The 22,172-nt window shown below is 45.9% G+C and overlaps 1 protein-coding gene across 1 annotated transcript; it reads left to right on the top strand.

Moving 5' to 3' along the window:
- The first annotated feature begins 358 nt into the window (after positions 1-358).
- EOMES (eomesodermin) lies at positions 359-5,180 on the top strand. Its single transcript, XM_069859058.1, has 6 exons — positions 359-1,080; positions 1,450-1,604; positions 1,879-2,000; positions 2,456-2,614; positions 2,705-2,766; positions 3,443-5,180. Exons 1-6 carry the CDS (start codon positions 359-361, stop codon positions 4,176-4,178), a joined length of 1,956 nt encoding a protein of 651 aa, XP_069715159.1. The 3' UTR covers positions 4,179-5,180.
- Positions 5,181-22,172: the final 16,992 nt, after the last annotated feature.

The following is a 22,172-nucleotide window of genomic DNA, read 5'->3' as shown; positions in this document are numbered from 1 at the left end:
GCCTCCCGTTTTCCCTTTCCCTCTCCCCGCCGCCGATCATCCCCTCGGTGTCTTTTTTAGGAGGGGCGGGGGGGGGACCGTCCGCCGCGGGCACCGCGGGGCGATGGGGGCCGGACGGATCCCTCCGGCCGCGGGAACGGCGAGGGGGGTCGGGGGAGGGGGACGCGGCAGAGTCACAGGTGACTTGTTCCAATTAGTAGCTGTCTAATTAAATTAGCGTCACGCGGCGCAGCCAATGGGCCGGCGGGGCTGGGAGGGCGGCGATGCGAGAGCCCCTCCCCGGCGGCCCGGGGGCCGGGGGCGCGCCGGTATAAAAGCCGGAGCCGGCGGAGCCCCGCGACAGCGCCGCGCGGCCGGGATGCAGCTGGGCGAGCCGCTGCTGGCGGCCGCGGGGGGGACCCTGCCGGGCGCCCCCTTCTACCCGCTGGAGGGCGGCGGGGGCGGCAGGTCGCGGGGTCCCCCCGCCTCGCCGCCGCGCCTCGACCTGGACAAGGCGCCCAAGAAGTTCGGCGCGGCCCCCGCCATGCTGGGCGAGGCGGAGCCCGGGGAGCAGCCGCCCTTCGCCCCGCCGAAGCCCGACGGCCGCAAGGCCGCCCCGTGCGGGGACGAGGAGCCGCCGCCGCCGCCCCCCGCCGCCGCCCGGTACCCCGCGGACGGGCTCAGCCCCGAGCGCTACTACCTGCAGTCCCCGGGGCCGCCCGGCGCCGAGCTGGGGGGACCGTGCTCCCTGTTCCCCTACCCGGCGGCGGCGCAGCCCGGCTCGGTGTACCAGCCCCCCGGGGCCCCGCGGTACCCGTACGGGTCGGTGCTGTCGCCGGGCGGCTTCGCCGGCGCCGTGTGCCCCGCCGGGGCCCGGGCGCAGTTCGGAGGGGGCGGCGGGTACCAGTACGGGCAGGCGGCGGCCGGGGGGCCCCTCTACGGGCCGTACCCGGCGGCCTCGGGGTCCTGCGGGGCGCTCGGGGCGCTGGGGGTGCCGGCCGCCGGCCCGGGGCTGCGGGCGCAGGTTTTCCTCTGCAACCGGCCCCTCTGGCTCAAGTTCCACCGGCACCAGACCGAGATGATCATCACCAAGCAGGGCCGGTAAGGACGAAGCCGACGGGAGGGTTGGGGGGTTTCCAGGGGCCGCTCGGTGCCCCCCGTCCCCGTTCTCCCCCCGAAGCCGGGGATGCCTCCAGCCCGGGGACGCTTTCCCTAAAATAACCGCTCTCCCAGTTTCCCCACGCTCGGCGAGGCGAGATGATACTGAAAACACTGGCAAACGACTCTTAAGACTCGTTTTGGGAGTTTGAGAAAGCTTAAATCAAAAATATCCCGCTTTCTGTCATTAGTAAAGATACGAGATGCTCCTCGGGTCTATCTTGTCTCCTCGGTGCCGGGGCGTCCCGCGGCTCCTTCCAGCTGCCGCCGGGGCCCCCCTCTCACGCAGTGCGCTTTTCCTCCCTTTTCCAGGAGGATGTTCCCGTTCCTGAGCTTTAACATCACCGGCCTCAACCCCACCGCTCACTACAACGTCTTCGTGGAGGTGGTGCTGGCGGATCCCAACCACTGGCGCTTCCAGGGGGGCAAGTGGGTGACCTGCGGCAAAGCTGACAACAACATGCAAGGTAGGTGCGGGGTTCTTGGAGGTCTCCCCACTTCTTAAAAGAGGGGGTCCCATCCTCACCCCCTCTGCGGGGGCTTCCCCACCCCCGCCGTCCCGCTGAGGGCAGAGCTGCGCTTTGCAAGGCGTTTGGCAGCTTTTATTTCCCTCTCCGCCCCTCCGAGGTGTGCGGGAGGGGGGACCTCGAGGGATTCGAGGCTGCCCTGTCCCGCTGCTCCGAGCTGGGGGCTGTGAACAAAAGGCTCCGTGCCGCTGCCTGACCCCCTCGTCTTCCCCAGGCAACAAGGTCTACGTGCACCCCGAGTCGCCCAACACTGGCGCTCACTGGATGAGGCAGGAGATTTCTTTCGGGAAACTGAAGCTAACGAACAATAAAGGTGCCAACAACAACAACGCGCAGGTAAGCGATGTGGGGGAGGCAGGCTTGAGGGCAATTGCCGGGAAGCACCGGGGTTTGGAGGCTTTAAAACCCCCTTGTGGACTGCATCGCTGTTCTTGTGGCTTGTTCCCTTTTCAAACCAGATCGTAGATCTTGTTTTCTTCACTTCTCCTGTTGAAGACAATTAGAAATGTTCAAGCCCGGATGTATGAATATTTTTTTGGTTTTAAGCCCATATCTCCATTTCCAGAGGTTCTTAAAAAGCTCATAGCTCCTGCATTTACAGATTTTAGCATATTGGTAACCTAGCGCAACAGGGCTACAAGCTGTGAGTCATCTCCTGATAACTTTTAAAATTGCTCGGTTCCAAAGTCTAGAGATTACAGTTGACAGGAGAATATGTCAGGCTATAAGGTATATCTTATAATGTTAGATACAGTTTCTCTAACGATCTTCTCTTCCACGGTTCCTTTTAGATGATAGTACTGCAGTCTCTACACAAGTACCAGCCCCGGCTTCACATTGTGGAAGTGACTGAAGACGGTGTTGAAGATCTGAACGATTCCTCAAAGACTCAAACATTTATTTTCCCTGAAACGCAGTTCATAGCAGTCACAGCGTATCAGAACACCGATGTAAGTATGGATGCGTAAAGTGACATTTAAGTATAACATTATCTTATGGGTTCAGCATCTCATCTTACTATATTCTGCTTTCGCTTTTAGATAACCCAGCTCAAAATTGACCATAATCCTTTTGCAAAAGGCTTCAGAGACAACTATGACTCGTAAGTACACTTCATTCTTCTCTTGCAGCTGCCTCTGTTTGAGAAGCAGGATTCTGGCCTGAATTGTGTGTGGAAGAGTTTTGGGGTTTTTTGGTTTTTTTTAGATGCTACTGCAGCCATTCAGATGTAGCAATACTTCTACCAGAAGGTTTGCTAGCTGATGCCCTCCTTCCAAAGCCATTACACATCTGTCTAGAAACATTACCTGTTTGAATAGCTACCATGGTGTCTTGATGACCTGTCTTCTGAATTTTGGTAGAAAACTTGTACTGGCAGCGCGGAGCTGGCCTGTAGATTGGCAGTAGTGTATCACGGGTATTTCCACACAGCAGGCAGCTTCTTCAAATAGTCAGCAGATGACTAATGCTCACTTTCTAGCATCAAATAGCCTTTGAAAAAACTGCAGCGTGTTGTACAAGTACAGTTTCTGGAAGGAAGGTGCAGGTGGGCTGGTAAAATTGAGTGCATGCTTGTAGCAGTAATACTAGAAATTTTATAGTGGTCCAGGAAAAAGAAACAGCAACTAAATAGGGTAAAAATGAACAGCTCTCAGTTTAACCTAGCTGTGATTCTAACTAAGAAATAACTCTGCTTTTTCCCATTTGTTTTTATGTTGTTTTACTGTCATGCTGGAATTGTAGAGAAAAATGCTCAGTATTTTTCTTTTATATTGTAGCATGTACACAGCTTCAGAAAATGACAGATTAACTCCATCTCCTACGGATTCTCCTAGATCCCACCAGATTGTCCCTGGTGCCCGATACAGTGTGCAACCGTTCTTCCAAGAACAGTTTGTCAACAACCTGCCCCCAGCCAGGTTTTATAACGGTGAGAGAACCGTCCCTCAGACAAACGGCTTGCTCTCCCCGCAGCAGAACGAAGAGGTGGCCAGCCCTCCTCAGCGATGGTTTGTTACGCCTGTACAGCAGCCTAGCTCCAACAAATTGGACATGAACTCCTACGAGACGGAGTATTCTCCAAGCACCTTGCTCCCTTACGGCATTAAATCTCTCCCCCTTCAGACATCCCATGCCCTGGGGTACTACCCTGAACCGACATTTCCATCCATGACAGGCTGGGGGAGCCGGGGCTCTTACCAGAGAAAAATGACAACAGGATTATCCTGGACCTCCAGAACAAGTCCTCCAAGTTTCTCTGAAGATCAGCTTTCCAAGGAGAAGGTGAAGGAAGAAATTGGCTCATCCTGGATAGAGACTCCACCCTCCATTAAGTCTCTAGATTCAAACGATTCTGGGGTCTACACGGGTGCTTGTAAGAGAAGGCGGCTCTCCCCTAGCACTTCCAGCAATGAAAATTCCCCGACTATGAAATGTGAGGACATCAATGCTGAGGACTATAGCAAAGACACTTCAAAAGGCATGGGCTACTACGCCTTCTATACTAGTTCTTAAAGCATCCTTTGATTCCAATTGGCTAATTTTTTCAGGGTGGCCTTGGTTTTTTTGCATTACAATTGCCAAAAAGACTCTTGCCTTCCACCTTGAATTGTTGTGTGCAATTCTAAAGAAGGTGCCAAAGCTTTGACTGTTGCAGGTAATGAAGTAGGGAAAGATCAAACTATGTTAGAATTCTTCCCTTCTTCTAGAAGGAACCACATGTGGAAGCTGTAAGCAGAAGCCTAGATTTTTATGATGTGGCTTATTTATTGGAGACACTAAAGTGTTCAGTTTGGCTTGGCTCAGAGGCCTGATCAAATCTATGCACTCCTGAGCAAGGAAATGGGGGGGTAGGATCCCAAATTTAACTTTCTTCCCTGCCTGCCCCTCTGATAAAAGGGGGCTGGGCTTGCAGGGAGCTGCACAAATGCTATGTTCTGCTTTAGACTGAGCTGGCTTCTTGAACCCTTGTCTGCAGCACAATTGACTGAGTTTGGATATTGCTCAGCTAAGGCCCTTGGCAGAAGCTGCCAGCATGAGGCCTCCTTGCTGGGCAGGATGTTGACTTGAAGATAGATCTTGTTGCTAACAATTGGGTTACAATGACCAAATCTGACTCTTAGTTTAGAACTTGCATTAAAAAAAAAAAGGTGTCCATCCCAAAAGCCTAACCTTTACTGAGGTGGCCAAAAACAAAGTGTGCAGTTGTGTTTTGTCTAGGTACACTGTAGAATATTGTGGAATAATGTACAAATAGCTGACCCATAGCTGTTCGGTCAGAAAGGTCTCCGGTGGTGCTTTGAAGTTTAAAAGGCTTTCTTATTTTTTGTTAAACTTAGCATATGGAGCATTGCAAATAACATTAAGAGACTTCAATGTACATGTATGTAAAGTGACTTTTTCAGCTGCCCTGTACAAAACTGGAAGTGATGTAACTTACCCACTCCTCTTTCCTATAGTTTCAGCCATTTTAAACTGATCAGCCCTAGAGCGCTGGCACAAAACTTCTCCCAACAAAAATTGGTCCGGTTTTCTTTTTCTATGTATATAGTAGTAATTTTTAATAAATGTGATGGTGCCAGGGATAAGAGTTGGGGTGGCTCTCTGCCTCTTCTTTGCTTCTACCACTGTCCCAGTTAAGAGGAGGAGGAGGGAGGCTGATTTGTCTCTAAACCCATCGACCTTTTGCAATGCTTCTTGAGGCTGTGTTTATTTTTTCCTTGCACTGTGGTCATTTAGTCGCTGCTCCTGTGTCGTGGGTTTAATATATATATGTATACACACATTATGGTTTGTCACCGTTCTTCTGTCCATCCTTCAAACTCTTCAACCATCCCCAACCTCCCAATTTTAGTCCAAAAAAATTTGGTGCCTCTTTTCTTCAGCCCCCCACCCCTCGCTGCGGGAGGAGAGGGGGGAGCTTAGCTGCCCCTACCCACCCCCCTCCTCCCTTTCCCGGAACAGGGTAAGAAATTCCCCTCCTCGCTTATCTGGGGGAAAAAAAATCCACTCCTGGCAGAGCAATTGACTCCCAGCTTCCGCGGCAGCAGGATCTTTCCTAAGGATATGCAGGCACTAATGGGATTAAACTGTTAGCGGTGCTCGGCTGTAAACAAAATAAACTGGGGGCTCATTGCGGAGCTCGCCCGGGATGGGGGAACGCGATCGTGGGGGCTGCGGGAGGCTTTTTACCCCTCGGGAGCGGGAAGCAGGGGGTTTTCCAGGAGATTTCGATCAACTCTTGGCTTTTCGGTGCGGGTCTGCGGTTCTGCGCCTTGGCAAGGGAAACAAACCTGTGCCAGCTGCTCTTCCCTCTGCACAGGGAGTCGCATCCCATTTCGGACAGAAAGGGACTGGCACTAATTTTTAAACGACTGGAGATGGAATAAGTCTTTTTTTTTTCTTTATCATTTTTCCACTAAGCGGGGGAAACCCCTCCTGAAAGGCAGGTTCTCTCCCCTTTCTGTCCGGGCATGGCCAGACCACCCTTCCCGGGATGCGAACACCGATAATCCAGCGATTCCACCGCACCCTGGTGCTAAAAGCTGTATATTTTTGCACCGCACGGTAAAAAAAAAAAAAAAAAAAAAGAACTTAGTACTTGTGAAAAGTCCTCACACTGTTTAATAAGAAACATAAGTGCCTGGCTGGCCCCAATTAACACCTAGCGATTATAATGCATTCCTAAAATGGGGTGTCAGACGCCAAATTGTGAATAAAGGTATCTAATTAATCTTCATAGGATGACACCGACAAACAACTCTATATTTAAATAAAGATCAAGGAACCGAACGCTTATTTGTTTACATCACCAGCAGATAAAGTTAACTACCCTTGCGCTTTGCTCGGTTAATGTGATTTACCGAGGTGGAGAGCCCCTCCTCGTCTCGGAGGGCTTCTTATCGCGGATCTGGGGGAGGAGGTGACCCGGAGGGTGTTTGTCCCTGCCCCCTCTGTCCCTTCTCCCCGGTACCCGGGGCCCCTTCGCCCCGCAGCTCCCGGGGAGGCGACGCGCCCGTCGCGGCAGCTCCGGCACCAAAACCGGAGGGCAGGGGAGAGCCCGGAGATCAAAAAGGAAGAGAAATCGTTTCTTTTACACTGTCGTGGTGCTGAGCGAGCGCGGGGCGAGCGGGGAAGCTGCGAGGCTCGGTTTCTGGCTGCGGGGAGATGCGGGATCCGGCCCCGCAGCCCGACGGCTGCTGCCTCGCCCCGCGCACCCCGCGGAACGGGGGGGAAACCGTTCGAGGCCGTTCCCCGCCAATTAGCGAATTTTCTAGGCTAATTCCCCACCGAGCCGAGGGAGCGATTCTCTCTGGGTGGTATTTATTTGTTTTTAACAGCGCGGGCGCCCGGCGGGCCGGCAGCTGCAGCGCAGACGGGCGCATCCCAGGGCCGGGGTGGCGGCTCCTCAGCGAAGACTCTAGTTTTGAGGTTTGGGTTTTTTTTTTTCGTTAAAACAGACCTCACGGTCTCCGGCCTTTCCCCCCGTGCTCCTTCCAGCCGCACGTCGGGAGGAGCCGTCTGATTGTTTTGTTCCAACGAAACTCCGTCCCTCGCTGCTCGCCCCAAATTGGATCCAATTTTGCTTCACAAAATCAAAACGAATCGACCCCCAAAACCCCTTCTCCTCCTCTCCTCGACCCCCTCGAGAGAAAGGGGCTCCTTCCCCAGGGCTGGCGGTCTCACCGCTCCCGGGGAGGATGGAGCAGGGTAGGTGGGGTTTTTTTTGTTTTGTTTTTTTTCTTGTTTTTTTTTTTTTCGGTGCGTTTTCTTTTCGAGTAACGCGCTGGGGTTTTACTTTCGGTCTGAATTTCTGCTCCCACTTTCCTCAACGCTGCCCTCTCACCCTCTGCTAGCTCGTTGGCTCCCACCTTCTCCTCTCTGAGCGCCGAGGGAGGCTGCGGTGGGGATGGTCCGGGATCACTCATTTTCACCGCCTCCCTCCCCTCAGGCTCAGCGGCTCCGATGGATCCTGTGCTACTATTACTCTTCAGAAAGGCCCTTTCCCACCAGGACCACGGGCTGGGAGTGCCGGGAGAGCCAGCGGTGGGATGCTGCTCCACAGCATCCAAAGAAGAAACAACCCTAGGAAGAAAACAGCACCGAGGGCGCAGATGCCAAGGAAGATGGGGTGCTTCCCTCACTCCTGTCCACCTCACAAAATTAGGGCTTGCCATCACCAATGCTGCTGCTACTACTACTATTATTATTACTATTATTATTATTAATCACTGTTTGCCCCACATTGTTTTCTACATACAAGCCTGATTCCCCAGCGCCTTGAGGTATTCGCAGCCCACCCCTCCCCTTTCTTCCAAAAATCTCCATAGTCCTGTTCATAATAATACAAATATGGCTAATATAAATATTAATCTAATCCTTATTGGAAGGATTTTAGTGCTTGCTGGGTATCACAGATATGTAATCCAGGGCAGAATGACATTAGGCTGAAAAGTGTGGAGTGCAAAATATGATTTGAATAAAATGATAGGGTGGTATCTAATATTTCCTTTAGGGAGTACTATACTCTGAGCTGTCACAACCAATTGTGTAAATAGACGAGACTGAGGGATGTGATCCTAATCATATTGATGAAACATTCATCTGAAAGACCGAGTGCAACCAGAAGGGACTCACTAGGAATACAATTAAATCCTAATCTGGGGAGGAGGAATCCTCTGCAGGCTTTCATCTAACCTGCCGCCCTCTCCCCCCCTTTTCATTTTGAAGAATGAAATGCAAGAGAACAAGAAGAAATAAAGGATAGATGGCGTTCTGGGTGGTTTGCCTGCCCAAGGGCTGCATTAACACAGTAAATGCCGGGTGGGAATGAGGTAAATCTCCAGTGCTGCCTCTGCAGATAATGATAAATGAAAGCCTGACTTTACTCACCTGCCTGCAGAGAGTTTCCACCTGTGAGTGGTGCTACAGGTGCAGGAGGCTCGGTGTCTGGAGGAAGAGTCCTTCTCCCACACAGACTTTGAGCATCTGCTAAGTGGAAGCCTTGTGAGCAAAATTTGGTCTTCTATCTGTTGTACGCCATTTAGTTTGGATCTTCAGCAGGGAACTCAATTACTGCTGATAATGTTTATTAGCAAAAGGATTATTTTCCAACTTCCCAGCAGCTGGTTCCTGTCTGGCCTTCACAGCCCTGCTCTCAGACTGCTTTTAAGTAGTGTAGTGTGTGGGGTGAAATGGCATCAAGCAGTTTGTCTTCCTGCACATGGTCACATTCCCCTCCAATAATGAAAGAGGGAGGTTAGCTACTGCTGTAAGGGGACCAACCTATTTTGACTGTTGTCCCTCAAAAGATGGCCTGAGAAGATGAATAGGACAGGGCTCCAGTTGTGGTTCCTGTAACAGTACTAAAACCAGGCTGACTGCTTTTCATCACTCCTTGTTTTGGGGGGAAGGCATTGAGCAGGTGTGTTTTCCTCCTGCATCCCACCTTTTGGCTTGTACCGCTAAAAGGAATTCAGTTTATGAATACCTGAACTCACATGAGGATGTTTAAAGCTTGAAAAGCAGCCTGTCTTTTTTATACTGACACTGTTTAAAGTCAGGCTTCCTTTGAGTGTCTTAGACACAAATCTGATTTGATGTTCTTAGAGCTCCTTCAAAGGAGACAGTCCATTATCAGGTAAAGAGTAAGGTAAGTTCCTTCTGCCTGGCTGTTCTCCATGGAAAGAAAGTCTTCAAAGACAATGTTTACTTCTCTTTTAGTGGGGCACAATGTCTGTAAATGAGGGAAGGGTACATGGAATGGGACATCAGTTAACCCTGTTGCATGAGCTCCATATAAGTCCATTTTTTCCTCCACTGAATTATGGGCTCTGCGGTTTTACCATTTACAGAAGGACTCTTGTGGTTGAAGTAGGCACTACTAAAATGACCGTTGCATAAAGTAATATAATTTTAACAGGTTTAGGAATGCAACTTCATGTTAGGGTTCTTCTGTACTATGATTGTATATAACGAGGGCAAAGGAGACAGTTCTCTTATGATCCCCTGGTTTTCTTTCAGCAGGGTTAGTTTTTTGTAGTGCAGAGAGAGCATTAATTGTTAAACTTCATGCAATAGTTACAATCTCATTTTGTCCATAAAGCAATATAGTCTTTATAAATTGCTTGGCATAGTGCCAAACTTCCTTTGAGGAAGAAACCCAGCTTTCCACAGAAACTAACAGGTTTGTAATGTATTAGCACTTGCTTGTTCTTAGTGGGAAGTTCTCAATAGCAGAAATGTTATTACTTTCCTCTCTTTACTTCCTATGCTGAATAAGAAAAGAAGATGCCTCTGAGGACATATCAAAACAAGGAAAACTTTTCAGGAGCTATTCATAATGGGAGGTAAATGTTATTCTCTCTCTTACTCCAGATAGGATATACAGAGCCCACTTGTGTAGCCTAGTGTCCACTTTTAGGTACATCAAGTAGCTTATTTTCCAGTAGCTTTGTGTTTTATGTCTCAAGGTTATTATTAACCCAGCTCTTCTGTTACTTCTTTCAGTAAACGTAGGATTCTGCTCTGCTGCCTTTACATTGCAACTCATTTGCAGGATCATTTGAGAGAAAAGATTAGGTGAATTTCTTGTTTTGAGTGGAAATGCCCTTGATCTATAAAATAAATTATGGCAAAATCTCTGAAATTTGAATCATTTTGGTTTTACTCACAGAATGAGTAACATTCCTAAAATTTGTGCCAGCAATGATCTGAACAGCAGATATATCTGCATTGTGAAACTCTGTTTCTAATATGCAATATACTTCTCTACTTGATCTGCTTAAATTACATGTACATAATAAACCTATGGAAATGCCAGCTGTCAGGATGGGACAGTGAATAAGGGTAGTGGACTGGAAGTGAAGAATTGGCATTTTTTTCAGTCAGATCAATTCCCTCATTCAGTTCACTGTGCAGCAGCAGCAGAAATGCTTGTGCTGGCACTGAACAGGAACAAGAAACACAGCAGAATACAAGAAGGAAAATCTTACATATCCCTGCCAGGGGTGCTGGTGACTGCTTTCATCAGCTTAAACAGCAGTATTCACTATTTCTTCTTTTTTTTTTTTTTCCTTCCCCCATCCTGCACAGTAATGGCACATGACAACCAATTCTTGGATGGTGAAATCAGTACTCAAATTCGTGGCTAGTTTAGGTACCAGTCTTCAAAAACATTTAAAGAGCTTGGTACAAACCTTGTGTCTGGAAAATGGTGGGGGGAATTTCTGACTGGGTAGAGATGCCACAGTGGTACAGTCACAGTGTTTAGGTAGCTGTGGGAGAACAGTGAAGCGTAGGTTTGCAGAACCTACCTTACCGCACAACAGCTGTCCGTGGGCACATGCTTGCTCCGTAGTTTACTTCCTAATCCCCAAGCTATGGTTAAGTTTAGTTCTTTCTTTCCTGATTTCAGCCAATGCAAGAAAAAGCCATTCCCATAGATGGTAGAAACCAAAACCACTTTTTCTGCTGTGCTACAAAAGGCTTGATCATTGCCTAATATAATGGAATGCGTGTAGCATCCTGAAAGGGGTTTCTTCTCCCAAAAATTATGCTTGTGATGTAGGTTCAGCTCTTGTTTCTGACATTGCCATTGAGTGAAAATCCTTAGGGAGATGCGATTCCCCTGGAAATGGCCTGGAAAATGAGGAGTTCCAGGGCAGTGTCTTTGATCAGCAGCTGCAGGAGGGACACTCTGTGGTAGGCTGCTTTCCGTTTCACATTTAGAATGATTATCTAGAGGAACAAGGGGTGTGTTTGGCTCTAGTACACCACACAGGAAATGAACAAACAAAAAGTATTGGGGTATTTCACTGGAGAGTTAAAAGAACAAACCTCACAGACATTGATGAGATTGCTCTGAACTGTGGGGTGATGACTGGTTTCTGCTGGACTGAACCATGGTTGTGTTTGATAAGAAGTGAAGGAGTTGTGTGTGACTCCCTCTTTTCTGAGTTGCACTGATCTCCGTAGAGAAGCATGGAGAATACAAGATGAGAGGCAATAATTTCTCAACCAGGGACAGATGATCAGAGGTAAAAAAAAAAGAAAACACGGATGCCTTTTCCTGTGGATGGGATGTTCTCCAAACCAGGAGTCCTGGGGAGAGACAAAGCAGCAGCAAAGGAGGCAAATGGTGTTCCTCCACCCTAATCACTTCAATCAGGTAAGATCTACACCATTCTCTACCGAGTATTAATATTGTTATGCTGAGAAGTGCTAATGGCCGCCCATAACATTTAACGGTCACTGAAGTTTACAGTGAAAACATTCTATAGAAAGACTTAAAGGTTCGCCATAACCACACCTAAAAACAATCCTGAAGGAGATTAAGTGGATTAACTCTCTCTTTTGTCTAACAGCTAATGCCTTCACTCTCCTGTTTTATTACGTCTACAAAGGTTAATAGCTGGGCCAAAGCATCTCAAGTCTTATGGGATACCTTTACTGAAGAGATTGGGTGAAGTTATGGGAGGAGGGTTGATCTGATTTAAAGCTCCACTTACTGCTGAGCGAAGAGAAGAGTTCTTATCCTTCCTTAGTCCTTCCTTTTTATGCTTGGCTCTGGGTTCACTTCTTACCTTGTACCAGCTGTGTGGCTCATCCAACCACTCTGTGAGATGATTTATTTTACAGACTAGGCAGAAAACACACCTGGGAGAAAAGGACGATTGTGTTCTGCTGGGTTCGTGAGTAGAATTGGTTCAACTAAAACCCAACAAGACTTAGAGACAGTGCAAAGGAGAGGGCAGGATTACGTGGCCAGGACTGGTGTGGCAGGAAAATGTGAGCAACCTCCCAGGGAGAGTAGGAAGAGAGCGGGATTTCACTTAGGTATAACCTTATATTGACTTAATTTGTGAAATTGCAAAATTGCAGCTTTATCATACAAAGAGACAAAACTTAATCAAAACTTGATTAAATGGTGTTTCCCTAGGCTGTTGGGATAAATGATTTGTGCCTTTCTGTGCTTTTTAAGTGTCCGGAAAGGCCAAGGTCCCTGGGAAAGAATTGTAAAGTCACTCACTGTGGCATGGCTTTAAGAAACGTGGGATGATAGAGTAGGAAGAGGTGACTGAGAACACAGCAATACATAAATGACTCGGGGGTGGGTGGGTGTGACCTTTCTTGTGCAGGCTAGTGACCTTACTCTATAGTCATGGTCATCCACATTTAACTCTGCAATGAATGACATGCCGCTCAGGATAGATTTCCTGGGGCTAATCTGGGAATAAGGAGACACTAGTTAAGTTAACACTTTTTGGCTCAGGTTCTAGAAGACTATTTCTTCTGGTAAGGTAAGCTTGCTCAGGGAACCTACAGGAATGGGTTGTGTTTGTGTCATTTTCTCAGGGAAATGGGAAGCTGGGTATATTTCTGTGATAGTAAACTACATTAAAGACTTGCTTTGATGCCTCTGCTTTCTCTTCTGGACAACAAGTAAACACTCAGGGCCAAATGTGCAAATCTATTCCTGCCTCTTAAGGGTGCAAAATCATCAACTTCAGACAAAAACCTGATGTCACTAACACTACCCAACTTAATACAGTGCTGTGTGAGACTTCCCTGTGTAGACCTGAGAACTCTTAAAGGAAGTACCAAAATTGCTAGCATTTGCAAGATTAGATTGAAGGCAGTCAATACCCAGCTGCAGTGCAGGTGCTCTGTAAGCTGAAAAAAAAAAAGTTAAAAAGATAAAACACTGAAATAACTGGACAAGCCGACAGTGCCACTTGGAAGACCCAAAGGTATGAAATGAATACTGCACACTGGATTTCAGAGGGAGTTTTGCAAAACTGAAAACCGTTGAAACTGGTTTATGATATTAACAGCCCATTATTTTAATTCCACTACTAACCCTCTAACTTCCTTTGTTGGCAGGGAAGAATTGCCTCTGATATTTTTACTGTTTTAGGAAGGTCTTCTTTATTTATTCCTCAACTAATCATAATTATAATTATAGTTATAATTATACTTATAATTATAGTTATAATTATAATTTATCATTTTCTGAAACCTCTATACCTATAGCTAGGACAAGTGTAATGGAAAATGGATTGACTGGTAAAATATACCTTGCCTGAAAATGCCTCTTTTGTTGGTGGGAGGAAGCTACAATTGGAAAAACCTACAATCCATTACGTGAGTAGCAGACTATGCTATGAAAAGTAACTTGAGAAACTAGAAGGTTGTTATTAAGTACTGGCTGATTGAGACATGGTACCTATGTGCTGTATAGGCAAAATCCTGTTTGTTGACTGTCATCTCACAGGACATTTGGAAACACCAGCCAACAGTAAATGAGAAGACAGAGAGGGAGAGATTAATTGTGTGGTGGCCATGTAGCCAGTTTAAATGCAACAAATCTTGTCTCATTTCAAAAAGATGATGAGTGCATTCAGGATCAGAAGGTTGTAATTCTTCAGTCTTAAAAAACCCCAAAAGGGCAGGCGTTATCCTTTGTTCTTGTCCCAGTCTTGCAAAACCGTGTGTTCAGGAAGTGTCACGGAGCTGTGGCTTGGTCTGGATAGGTTTAGAAAGAAAGATCCATCACCATAGGTGTTATCAGTAGCCATAGAAGTGTTCCATAGTTACAGGTGAAACTTATATCTGTGTTGCATTTCTGATGCATGCTCTGAAGAAGATCTTGACAGATCAGGATAGACAGCAGACAGGACTGATATTTCTCCTAAAATGAGGTGAGGATTTATAACCTCTCAATATAAAACTTGACACTAGAATTGTGGCCAGAAACTCTGCTAAATTCTACATTAAACACAGGAGTTTCAAATGAGAGCTTTGGTAAGCCAAACAGTTAGAAATGGTCATGAGCTAGAGGCAAAGATAAATCTTATTTAAATTCATGAGGGCCTGCAGAAGGCTTCCTTTTGGAGGAAAGGGAAGGAAGCTCAGGTAGTCTGCACGGTAGTGTTTACAGAAATTTGCAAAACTTCAAAACATCTGACTTAACTGGACACAGGAGCTGAGCCTAAGAGACTAAGGCCACTCCTGCTTATACCTTTGATATACTTCCTTCTTGTAGTTGAACACAGGAGTACAGAGCTCTCTGTTCATCCATGTAGGTCTTCTACTATGCTTGCTTGGCTTTCTGCATGCAGGAATGGGCTGTCTTCTGCTTTAAGGATGTTGCTCTTGAAGATCAGATGTCTCTCACAGGCTTTACCTTCTACCTTCCATGGCAATCTTCCAAGAATATTCTTTGAACAAGCCAAATTCTGGTCTCCTGAAATGCCAACTTGAAATTGTAATATTTCCTCATTTTTCTCAGAATTTTAATCTCCACCATCTTATGGCTGCCCTTTACATCCCATGCTTATTCTTTGTAAGAAGTCCAGAAGACTCATCAGCCACCTGCAATAAGAAATTACCATGAACACAGACCATAAATCTGGATTGCCTGCGTGCAGCTGTGTTGTATTATCTGCAGATACCAGGGTGGTTCTTGTCCCCAGTGAGTACCAGTGAGGACTGGAGCTGTAGTACCAGGTCATGGAGCTTCCACCAGTTTTTAAATGGAGGCTTCTTCTACCTCCCCTTCTTGATGAGGAGGTCTATAGCAGGCATCTAGCACAATGTCCCTCCATGTTGGATCATTCTCTGATCTTTACATGTAAGGCCTTGGCTGCCTCATCACTTGTTCGAACGAAAGCAATGTGTGTTGCAGGCAGTCCTTTGCATAGATTGAAACCCATCCATGTTCCTCGCTGTCCCAGCCTGTTTTTTTTCTCAAGAGGCTGTATCTATCCATTGCGACTCTCCAGCCATGTGAGCTATCCCACTGTGATTCTGTAATCCCTGCGAGATGCTACCATGCAATCTCTTTTCTATGGTTGGTTTCAGATCCTAGGCATGTTCTTTAGGTTCCTCTGTGATTTAGAGTGCTGCTTGTTGGAGTTGCCACCTTCTCATTCCTTCTTCCCCTCCCTGAGTGCCCTCCCCTCTTTCAGCAATATGTTCCTCATTGCTGTCTTCTTCCTGAAGTAAATGGTAGTACTAAATGCACTTCAGTGTCCTGCTGCACTGGTTATGTTGCAGTATAAGAGCTGGATACTCCAGCTGCCCTAGAGTGTGTTATTCTTGTGAACCTTCAGGGTGGCCTGAGGCGCTGAGCCTTAGCACTGCACCATTTTGAGTTCCCATGCTGTGAATTTTGCTTTCTGGGAGGCAGTGGTAGATGGAATTGGTCCTTACATTGCTTGGCAATAGCATCTTGCATGGATGCCCTCTAGCCTGGAGGGCTGGTATTCCCAAGGACGCTTTTGTAGTCACAGCTGACTGTTGTGGAGATCTAGTTTTGTCTGCTCGGCCGCAGCCTGCACAAGGATGCAGCCTGAATTGACAGGTTTGAAGTTGATGGGACCCCATCAACTTCAATTTCTTAGCAGCAGAAAAAGGAAGGCCTGAATTTGGGGGATGTGAAAGGGAAGAGAAAACTGGGAGGCCTGGGTCAGCATTGAAGGGCACACGGGGCACTCATCATTGACTACCAGAAGCAGAAGAGCGGCAGGATGGTAAATAAGATAAAGGTCAGAGCTGACTGACGAAGGTCAGTTGCAGAGCAATGTGAAGAGGTGATACCCATCAAAGTCTGTTGAAAGAATATACCTTTAAAGACTCAATTGAAGAGTTTTGACCAAGCAAAATTATTTAATGGAATCTTAGTGCTTTATGTCATGTGCTTCTATTATCCTTTTTAATCTGATGTCAAGCATACTAAAACCAGACTTACCATTTTATGGAACTATGGCTACAAACACCGTGTTTCCATTTTAAAGGAAAAATGTTGGTAGTTAACAGGAAGTCATGCTCAGTCCTCAGTCACAGAATTGTTAGTGTCACCACGTGTGTATGATATAGTATGAATTTTGAATGTCATTAGTAACAGTAGTAAGTAAAATGTGTCTTAAATTTATATTTTGCTGCTGCATGAAAAACTTGCAGAATATCATATGGTTTATAAAGTGTAAGAACCTCACAATCAGTGTATTATGCTATAGTACCAGAAAACTAATATAAACAAAACTTTTTCTTGAGCCAGTACTTTAAATTGTTGAAAAAAAAACCAAAATAAATTTTAAAAAGACGCCAATCTGTCTGGTAAAGAATTGCATTGTATTACCCTTACTGAAAATCCCATTGAAATTTCTATAGAAATGCAGTTGCCTCCTGCCAAGAGAGATGCCCAAAATGTTTCAGATCAAACGACTTGGAATGTTTTGTAGCAGTGGAAGAGTCTGATTTTCTTACTTCAACCTGGAACTGTAAAAGCATATTTAGCTTGCTGCCTTATGACTATACTCATGACAAAATAGCATCTTGGATTCACTGCTATTTTTTAAGAGCAGTGTTATTTGCAATAGCAAGAGGCAGATATCATGGTGGGAGTTTGTTACAGACCACCCAGCCAGGATGAAGAGGCAGATGAAATCTGCGTCAACCAGGTGGGTGATCAGACCCAGTCAGCACAGATTTAGGAACAGCAGGTTCTGCTTGACAAACCTGGTGTCCTATGACAAGGTGACCCATTTAGTGGATGATGGAAAGGCTGCAGATGTTGCCTATGTGGTCTTTAGCACAGCCTTTTAACACTATCTATCTCCCACAGTATTCTCCTGGAGAAACTGGCTGTTCCTGGCTTGGACGAATATACTTTTCACTAGTAATAAACTTTTCGGATGGCCAGGCCCAAAGACTTGCAGTGAATGGAGTTAAACCCAATTGGCAGTCAGTCGTAAGTGGTGTTTCCTCAGTGTTGGTACAGGTTCTATTTACTATCTTTATCAATCATCTGGATGAGGGGATTGAGTACTTCCTCAGTAAGTTTGTAGGTGACACAAATTTGGATGGGAGTGTTGATCTGCTCAAGGATAGAAAGACTCTTCAGAGGGATTTGGACAGGTTGGATCAGTGGGCTGAGGTCAGTTGTATGTGGCTCAACAAGGCAAAGTGCTGGGTCCTGCACTTCAGTCACAACAATCCCATGCGATGCTGCAGGCATGCAGACAAGTGGCTGGAAAGCTGCCCAGAGGAAAAGGACCTGGGGGTGTTGGTTGACAGCTGGCTGAACATGAACCAGCAGTGTGCCCAGGTGGCCAAAATAACAAATAATATCCTGGCTTGTATCAGAAATAGAGAGGTCAGCAGGAGTAGGGATGGGATCATCCGCCTGTATTCGGCACTGTGAGGCCGCACCTCAAAAACTGTGTTCAGTTTTGGGCTCCTCACTAGACATTGAGGCACTGGAGTCCATCCAGAGAAGGGCAGCAAAGTTGGTGAGGGATCTAGAACCTAAGTCCTATAAAGAGTAGCTGAGGGAACTGGGGGTTTTGAGTTTGAGGAGGAGGAGGCTGAGAGAAGACCTTATTGCTCTACAACTACCAGAAAGGAGGTTGTAGCAAGGTGGGTGCCAGTCTCATCTCCCAGGTTGCAAGCAATAGGACAAGAGGAGGTTTAGATTGGATATTGGGGAATATTTCTTCACTGTAAAGGTTGTAAATCATTGGAACACGCTGGCCAGGGAAGTGGTGGAGTTGGCATCCATGGAGGTATTGAAAAGATCTGTAGATGTGGCACTTAGAGAAACAATTAGGTGGTTGACTTGGCAATGCTGGGTTTATGGTTGGACTTGATGATCTTGAAGGTCTTTTCCAACCTAAACAATTCTGTGATTCGAAGGCTTTCACTGAAGTAGATCAGTAGGATCTCTCATGGATTCTCTTTGGTAATGTAGCCTCTTGGTCTGCACCTGACTTTCTTTTAAGTGCTTGAGCTGAAAACTTCCAGACCTATTAGGAGTCACTTCGTCTGTACATATTGTTTCTCATCATTGAAGACATTCTAGCTTGCTTCATGTTAAGTTCTACTCTGGAACATGTTGATAATAACCTCCACACTGTGTGGCTGTGGTGGTTTTTAACTTATAAGAACTACCATGTCACTTAGAATCATAGAATTATAGAATCACCAGGTTGGAAGAGACCCACTGGATCATCGAGTCCAACCATCCCCACCGATCTCTAAACCATGCCCCTCAGTACCTCATCCACCCGCACCTTGAACACCTCCAGGGAAGGTGAGTCAACCACCTCCCTGGGCAGACCGTTCCATTGCCTAATGACCCTCTCTGTGAAAAATTTTTTCCTTATGTCGAGCCTGAACCTCCCCTGGTGGAGCTTGAGGCCATTCCCTCTTGTCCTGTCCCCTGTCACTTGGGAGAAGAGGCCAGCACTCTCCTCTCTACAACCTCCCTTCAGGTAATTGTAGAGAGCAATGAGGTCTCCCCTCAGCCTCCTCTTCTCCAGGCTAAACAACCCCAGCTCTCTCAGCCGCTCCTTGTAAGACCTGTTCTCCAGCCCCCTCACCAGCTTTGTTGCTCTTCTCTGGACTCTCTCCAGAGCCTCAACATCCTTCTTGTGGTGAGGGGCCCAGAACTGAACACAGGATTCGAGGTGCGGTCTCACCAGTGCCGAGTATAGAGGGAGAATAACCTTCCTGGACCTCTGCCCAGCATGGAGGAAGGTTTCAGGTCACAGATGGAGGAAGGTTTCTGGTCACGGTCTTGAAGGACATGCCTGACTTTTGTAAGCACGTAGCCTCAGTTTCCAGCGTCAATGCATTAAGTTCAACAGGCTTTGCAGATCTGTTTTCTGGCTTGCAATTCTAACACTTCTGATCATAAACATAACACTTAAAACATACCCTATGTGCTGTAGTAATGCTTATGGACTGCCTAGCATACTCCAAAACATGCAAAGTGTGTGCACATACATGAAGCATAATGACATAACATACAGTCTTTCTCATGCAATCTGGAAAAGGCCAACAAAGAAGTATGGGTAGGATAAAGATACCAATACTCTGGAGATACAAGCAGGACCACGTTTCCTGCAGAAGTAGGATATTGGCTGAAACTGGAGAATTTCCAAAGCCAAGCTGCCTTCTGGTGAGGTAAGAGAGACAGTGTCATAAAGGACCAGATACAGCAGTCTGCACACTGAGAGCACTCACCAGTAAAAGGATTCTCACTGAATGCTATTTATTCATGCGTCGCTATTGAAGTTAATATGAGTAGAATATGTTGAATTTGGCCCTAGGTTAGTAACAGAAAATTGTAGCTCTTTAAAATGGATCTGAACAGAGAGGAATGGTCCAATGCTGCGCTGGCCCTGAGAGTTTGTTGGTTTGAGGGATTTGGGATTTTTTTATTTGGCAGGGATTTCTTAGGTATGGGGGATGGTCGGGGGAAGAACAACTTGATTATTTTTCTTACAAATCTAATAAGAAAAGAATTAGCCTAGAAGAGAGGAAAAAGGATCTGCTCCCTTTGATGTTATTTAAGGTGCTGCCTTATTCCTCTAAGAAATGGAGCTTTCATGTGTTATATTACATAGGAGCTCCCCCAAAAGATGCATATCTTTTGCCTGGGGTAAGCAACTCCTGAGATTTCTGAAGTCAGGCTAGTACATTAACACCTTAGATTTAGGTAGCGCACGGCTACAAGCAAATGTCTTTGGATGATAGAAGCAAATCAGACACTGCTTTTGTATGTCACAAGGGATTATTCTATTTTAGTGCAATGCCCTTTGGCTTTACAAATGCACCTGTAGTGCTCCTGTGGTTAGTGCAAAGAATCTTGGTAGAATTAATTTACTATAGTTGTTTTGTCTTTGTAAATAGCAAATGTTAGAACTGGCTGTACACATACTGCTTTTCAAACATTACGTGTATTGTTTGCAGCAGTTCATAGATAGGGAAGGCTTCTGTTCTTTAATACCAGCACTGAGTTCAACTATGTACTTTTCCATTCACAAAAGGCAATTTTTTTGGAAGCTGGAGGAATTTATGGCTCTGTCTGGGCATAAGGAAGATGGGAGATAAATTCTAGGAATGCGAGGTGGACAACCACATATAGATTCCAGCTGTGCCTTTGTGAATCTGAAAAATTCTCATTTGATTTTAGGTTACAGATGTTTCTGTGTTATGTTTTTCTTGGTATAAATGGCTCTGAGAGCTCATGGCGTTTATGTGGCACTGTCATCATACAGCAGCAAGTAATTAACCATCCTCTAGCATTTCAGGAACTGAGACACTGTTATATCAAATACTATGACAAACAATTGTCACTTTGAATCTTTTGGAGAGATGTGAGAAGCTAAATGTTCCTAGTACTGAGAAGGTTTTCATTTTACCAGTATCCTGTATTTCCCTTTTATTAACTACAGCGAGGATTTTTAAAAATAAGTTTTCCCCCAGTTTTGATAGTTTTCTAGTTGGCGGGGTTTTGGTTTTGTTTGTTTGGTTTTGGTTTTGTTGAGTGGTGGTGCTTTTTGTGGGTTTTGTGCCTTTATTTTTTTATTAGCATAGCATAAGGATTGGATCATGTGTTCTGTTATTACATGAAGGAATTGCATTCCTATTACATAGGAATGGTTGGGCTCGATGATCCAGTGGGTCTCTTCCAACCTGGTTATTCTATGATTCTATGAAGTTTGCTGGAATACTCATAGAGGTTGTTGTAGTCCAACAGTACAACAGTCCAGCTTTGCAACAACAACAGTAGACAAAAAAGTAAAAGTGAAGGAAAAAAAAGGACAGAAAAGAGAGATGGTGTCTCTTAGTAATAAGACTAGGTGGCTTTCTAATAATCTTGCTATTAATAGAAAAACAAGTCCAGCATACAGATTTCTAAGATGTTCTGAGACCTTGCAAATATTCATCAACATTTGCAGCTATAGTTTTTTAGCTGCCTTTTTCATATGAGTCTTCTAGGAGAGGACTGCATGAAACAGCTTTACCTAAGACAGGCTCTTGGTTTGGGGTTCTTTTTAGTAATGTAGAAGTTGGATAAATTGGAGCAGAGAAAGAAAAAGAGGTACAAGAAAGGTGTTAAGAAAGGGAAATACTTGCAAGTTTTGTGCTTCAGATGTGATAGTGTTTAGATTAAGGTTGTAGAGAGGTAGTCTGAAGGCCTAGAGTGGTTTCTCAGGTCATCTCTCAGGATCAGCATGGTATGGGTTCCTCTCTTTCAAGATGAATTATAGGAACATGGTAGTTATATGGCATTATGACAAAAGACCATCTTGTCCAGTGTCTTGTTTCTAGAGCAGCTCCTTGCAGAGTATAAAAATAAGATATGTTACAGATTTGATATTACTCTGGAGTGCTTCTGGCAATTGGCTTTAAGGATTTTCTGAGCTATTTCTGGACTGTCATGCTTAACACTTCCTTGATGTGGTTTCATCCTTTAAGCGAACCTCACTTTTCATAGGAACACCTTAAATTCTGCAGTCCGATGTTGCAGTGGCTTGATTGCAAATGTCCCCACAAGGGATGGGGAGGAACCATGTTGTTGAGATTTATTCTTTTCAAATCCTTTCTATTAATCATCAGTGTCAAATGGAAAGCATTCAAAAAATGCAAGTGGGATTTCCTTATTCTCTTATTATTTGGTTTGTCAGGAATGGCCCTCTCTGTAGCTAGTTTTAA

This window comes from Phaenicophaeus curvirostris, chromosome 6 (assembly GCF_032191515.1).
Source record: "Phaenicophaeus curvirostris isolate KB17595 chromosome 6, BPBGC_Pcur_1.0, whole genome shotgun sequence".
Lineage (NCBI taxonomy): Eukaryota > Metazoa > Chordata > Aves > Cuculiformes > Cuculidae > Phaenicophaeus > Phaenicophaeus curvirostris.
This window is presented reverse-complemented; position numbering and strand designations above follow the sequence as displayed.

Bases quoted from the DNA above. Each gene is read 5' to 3' on its own strand.
- EOMES (XM_069859058.1), top strand. From the start codon at position 359: ATGCAGCTGGGCGAGCCGCTGCTGGCGGCCGCGGGGGGGACCCTGCCG. The intron at 2,001-2,455 runs GTAAGCGATGTG...GGTTCCTTTTAG, and splicing joins CCAACAACAACAACGCGCAG to ATGATAGTACTGCAGTCTCT. The intron at 2,615-2,704 runs GTAAGTATGGAT...TTTCGCTTTTAG, and splicing joins CAGCGTATCAGAACACCGAT to ATAACCCAGCTCAAAATTGA.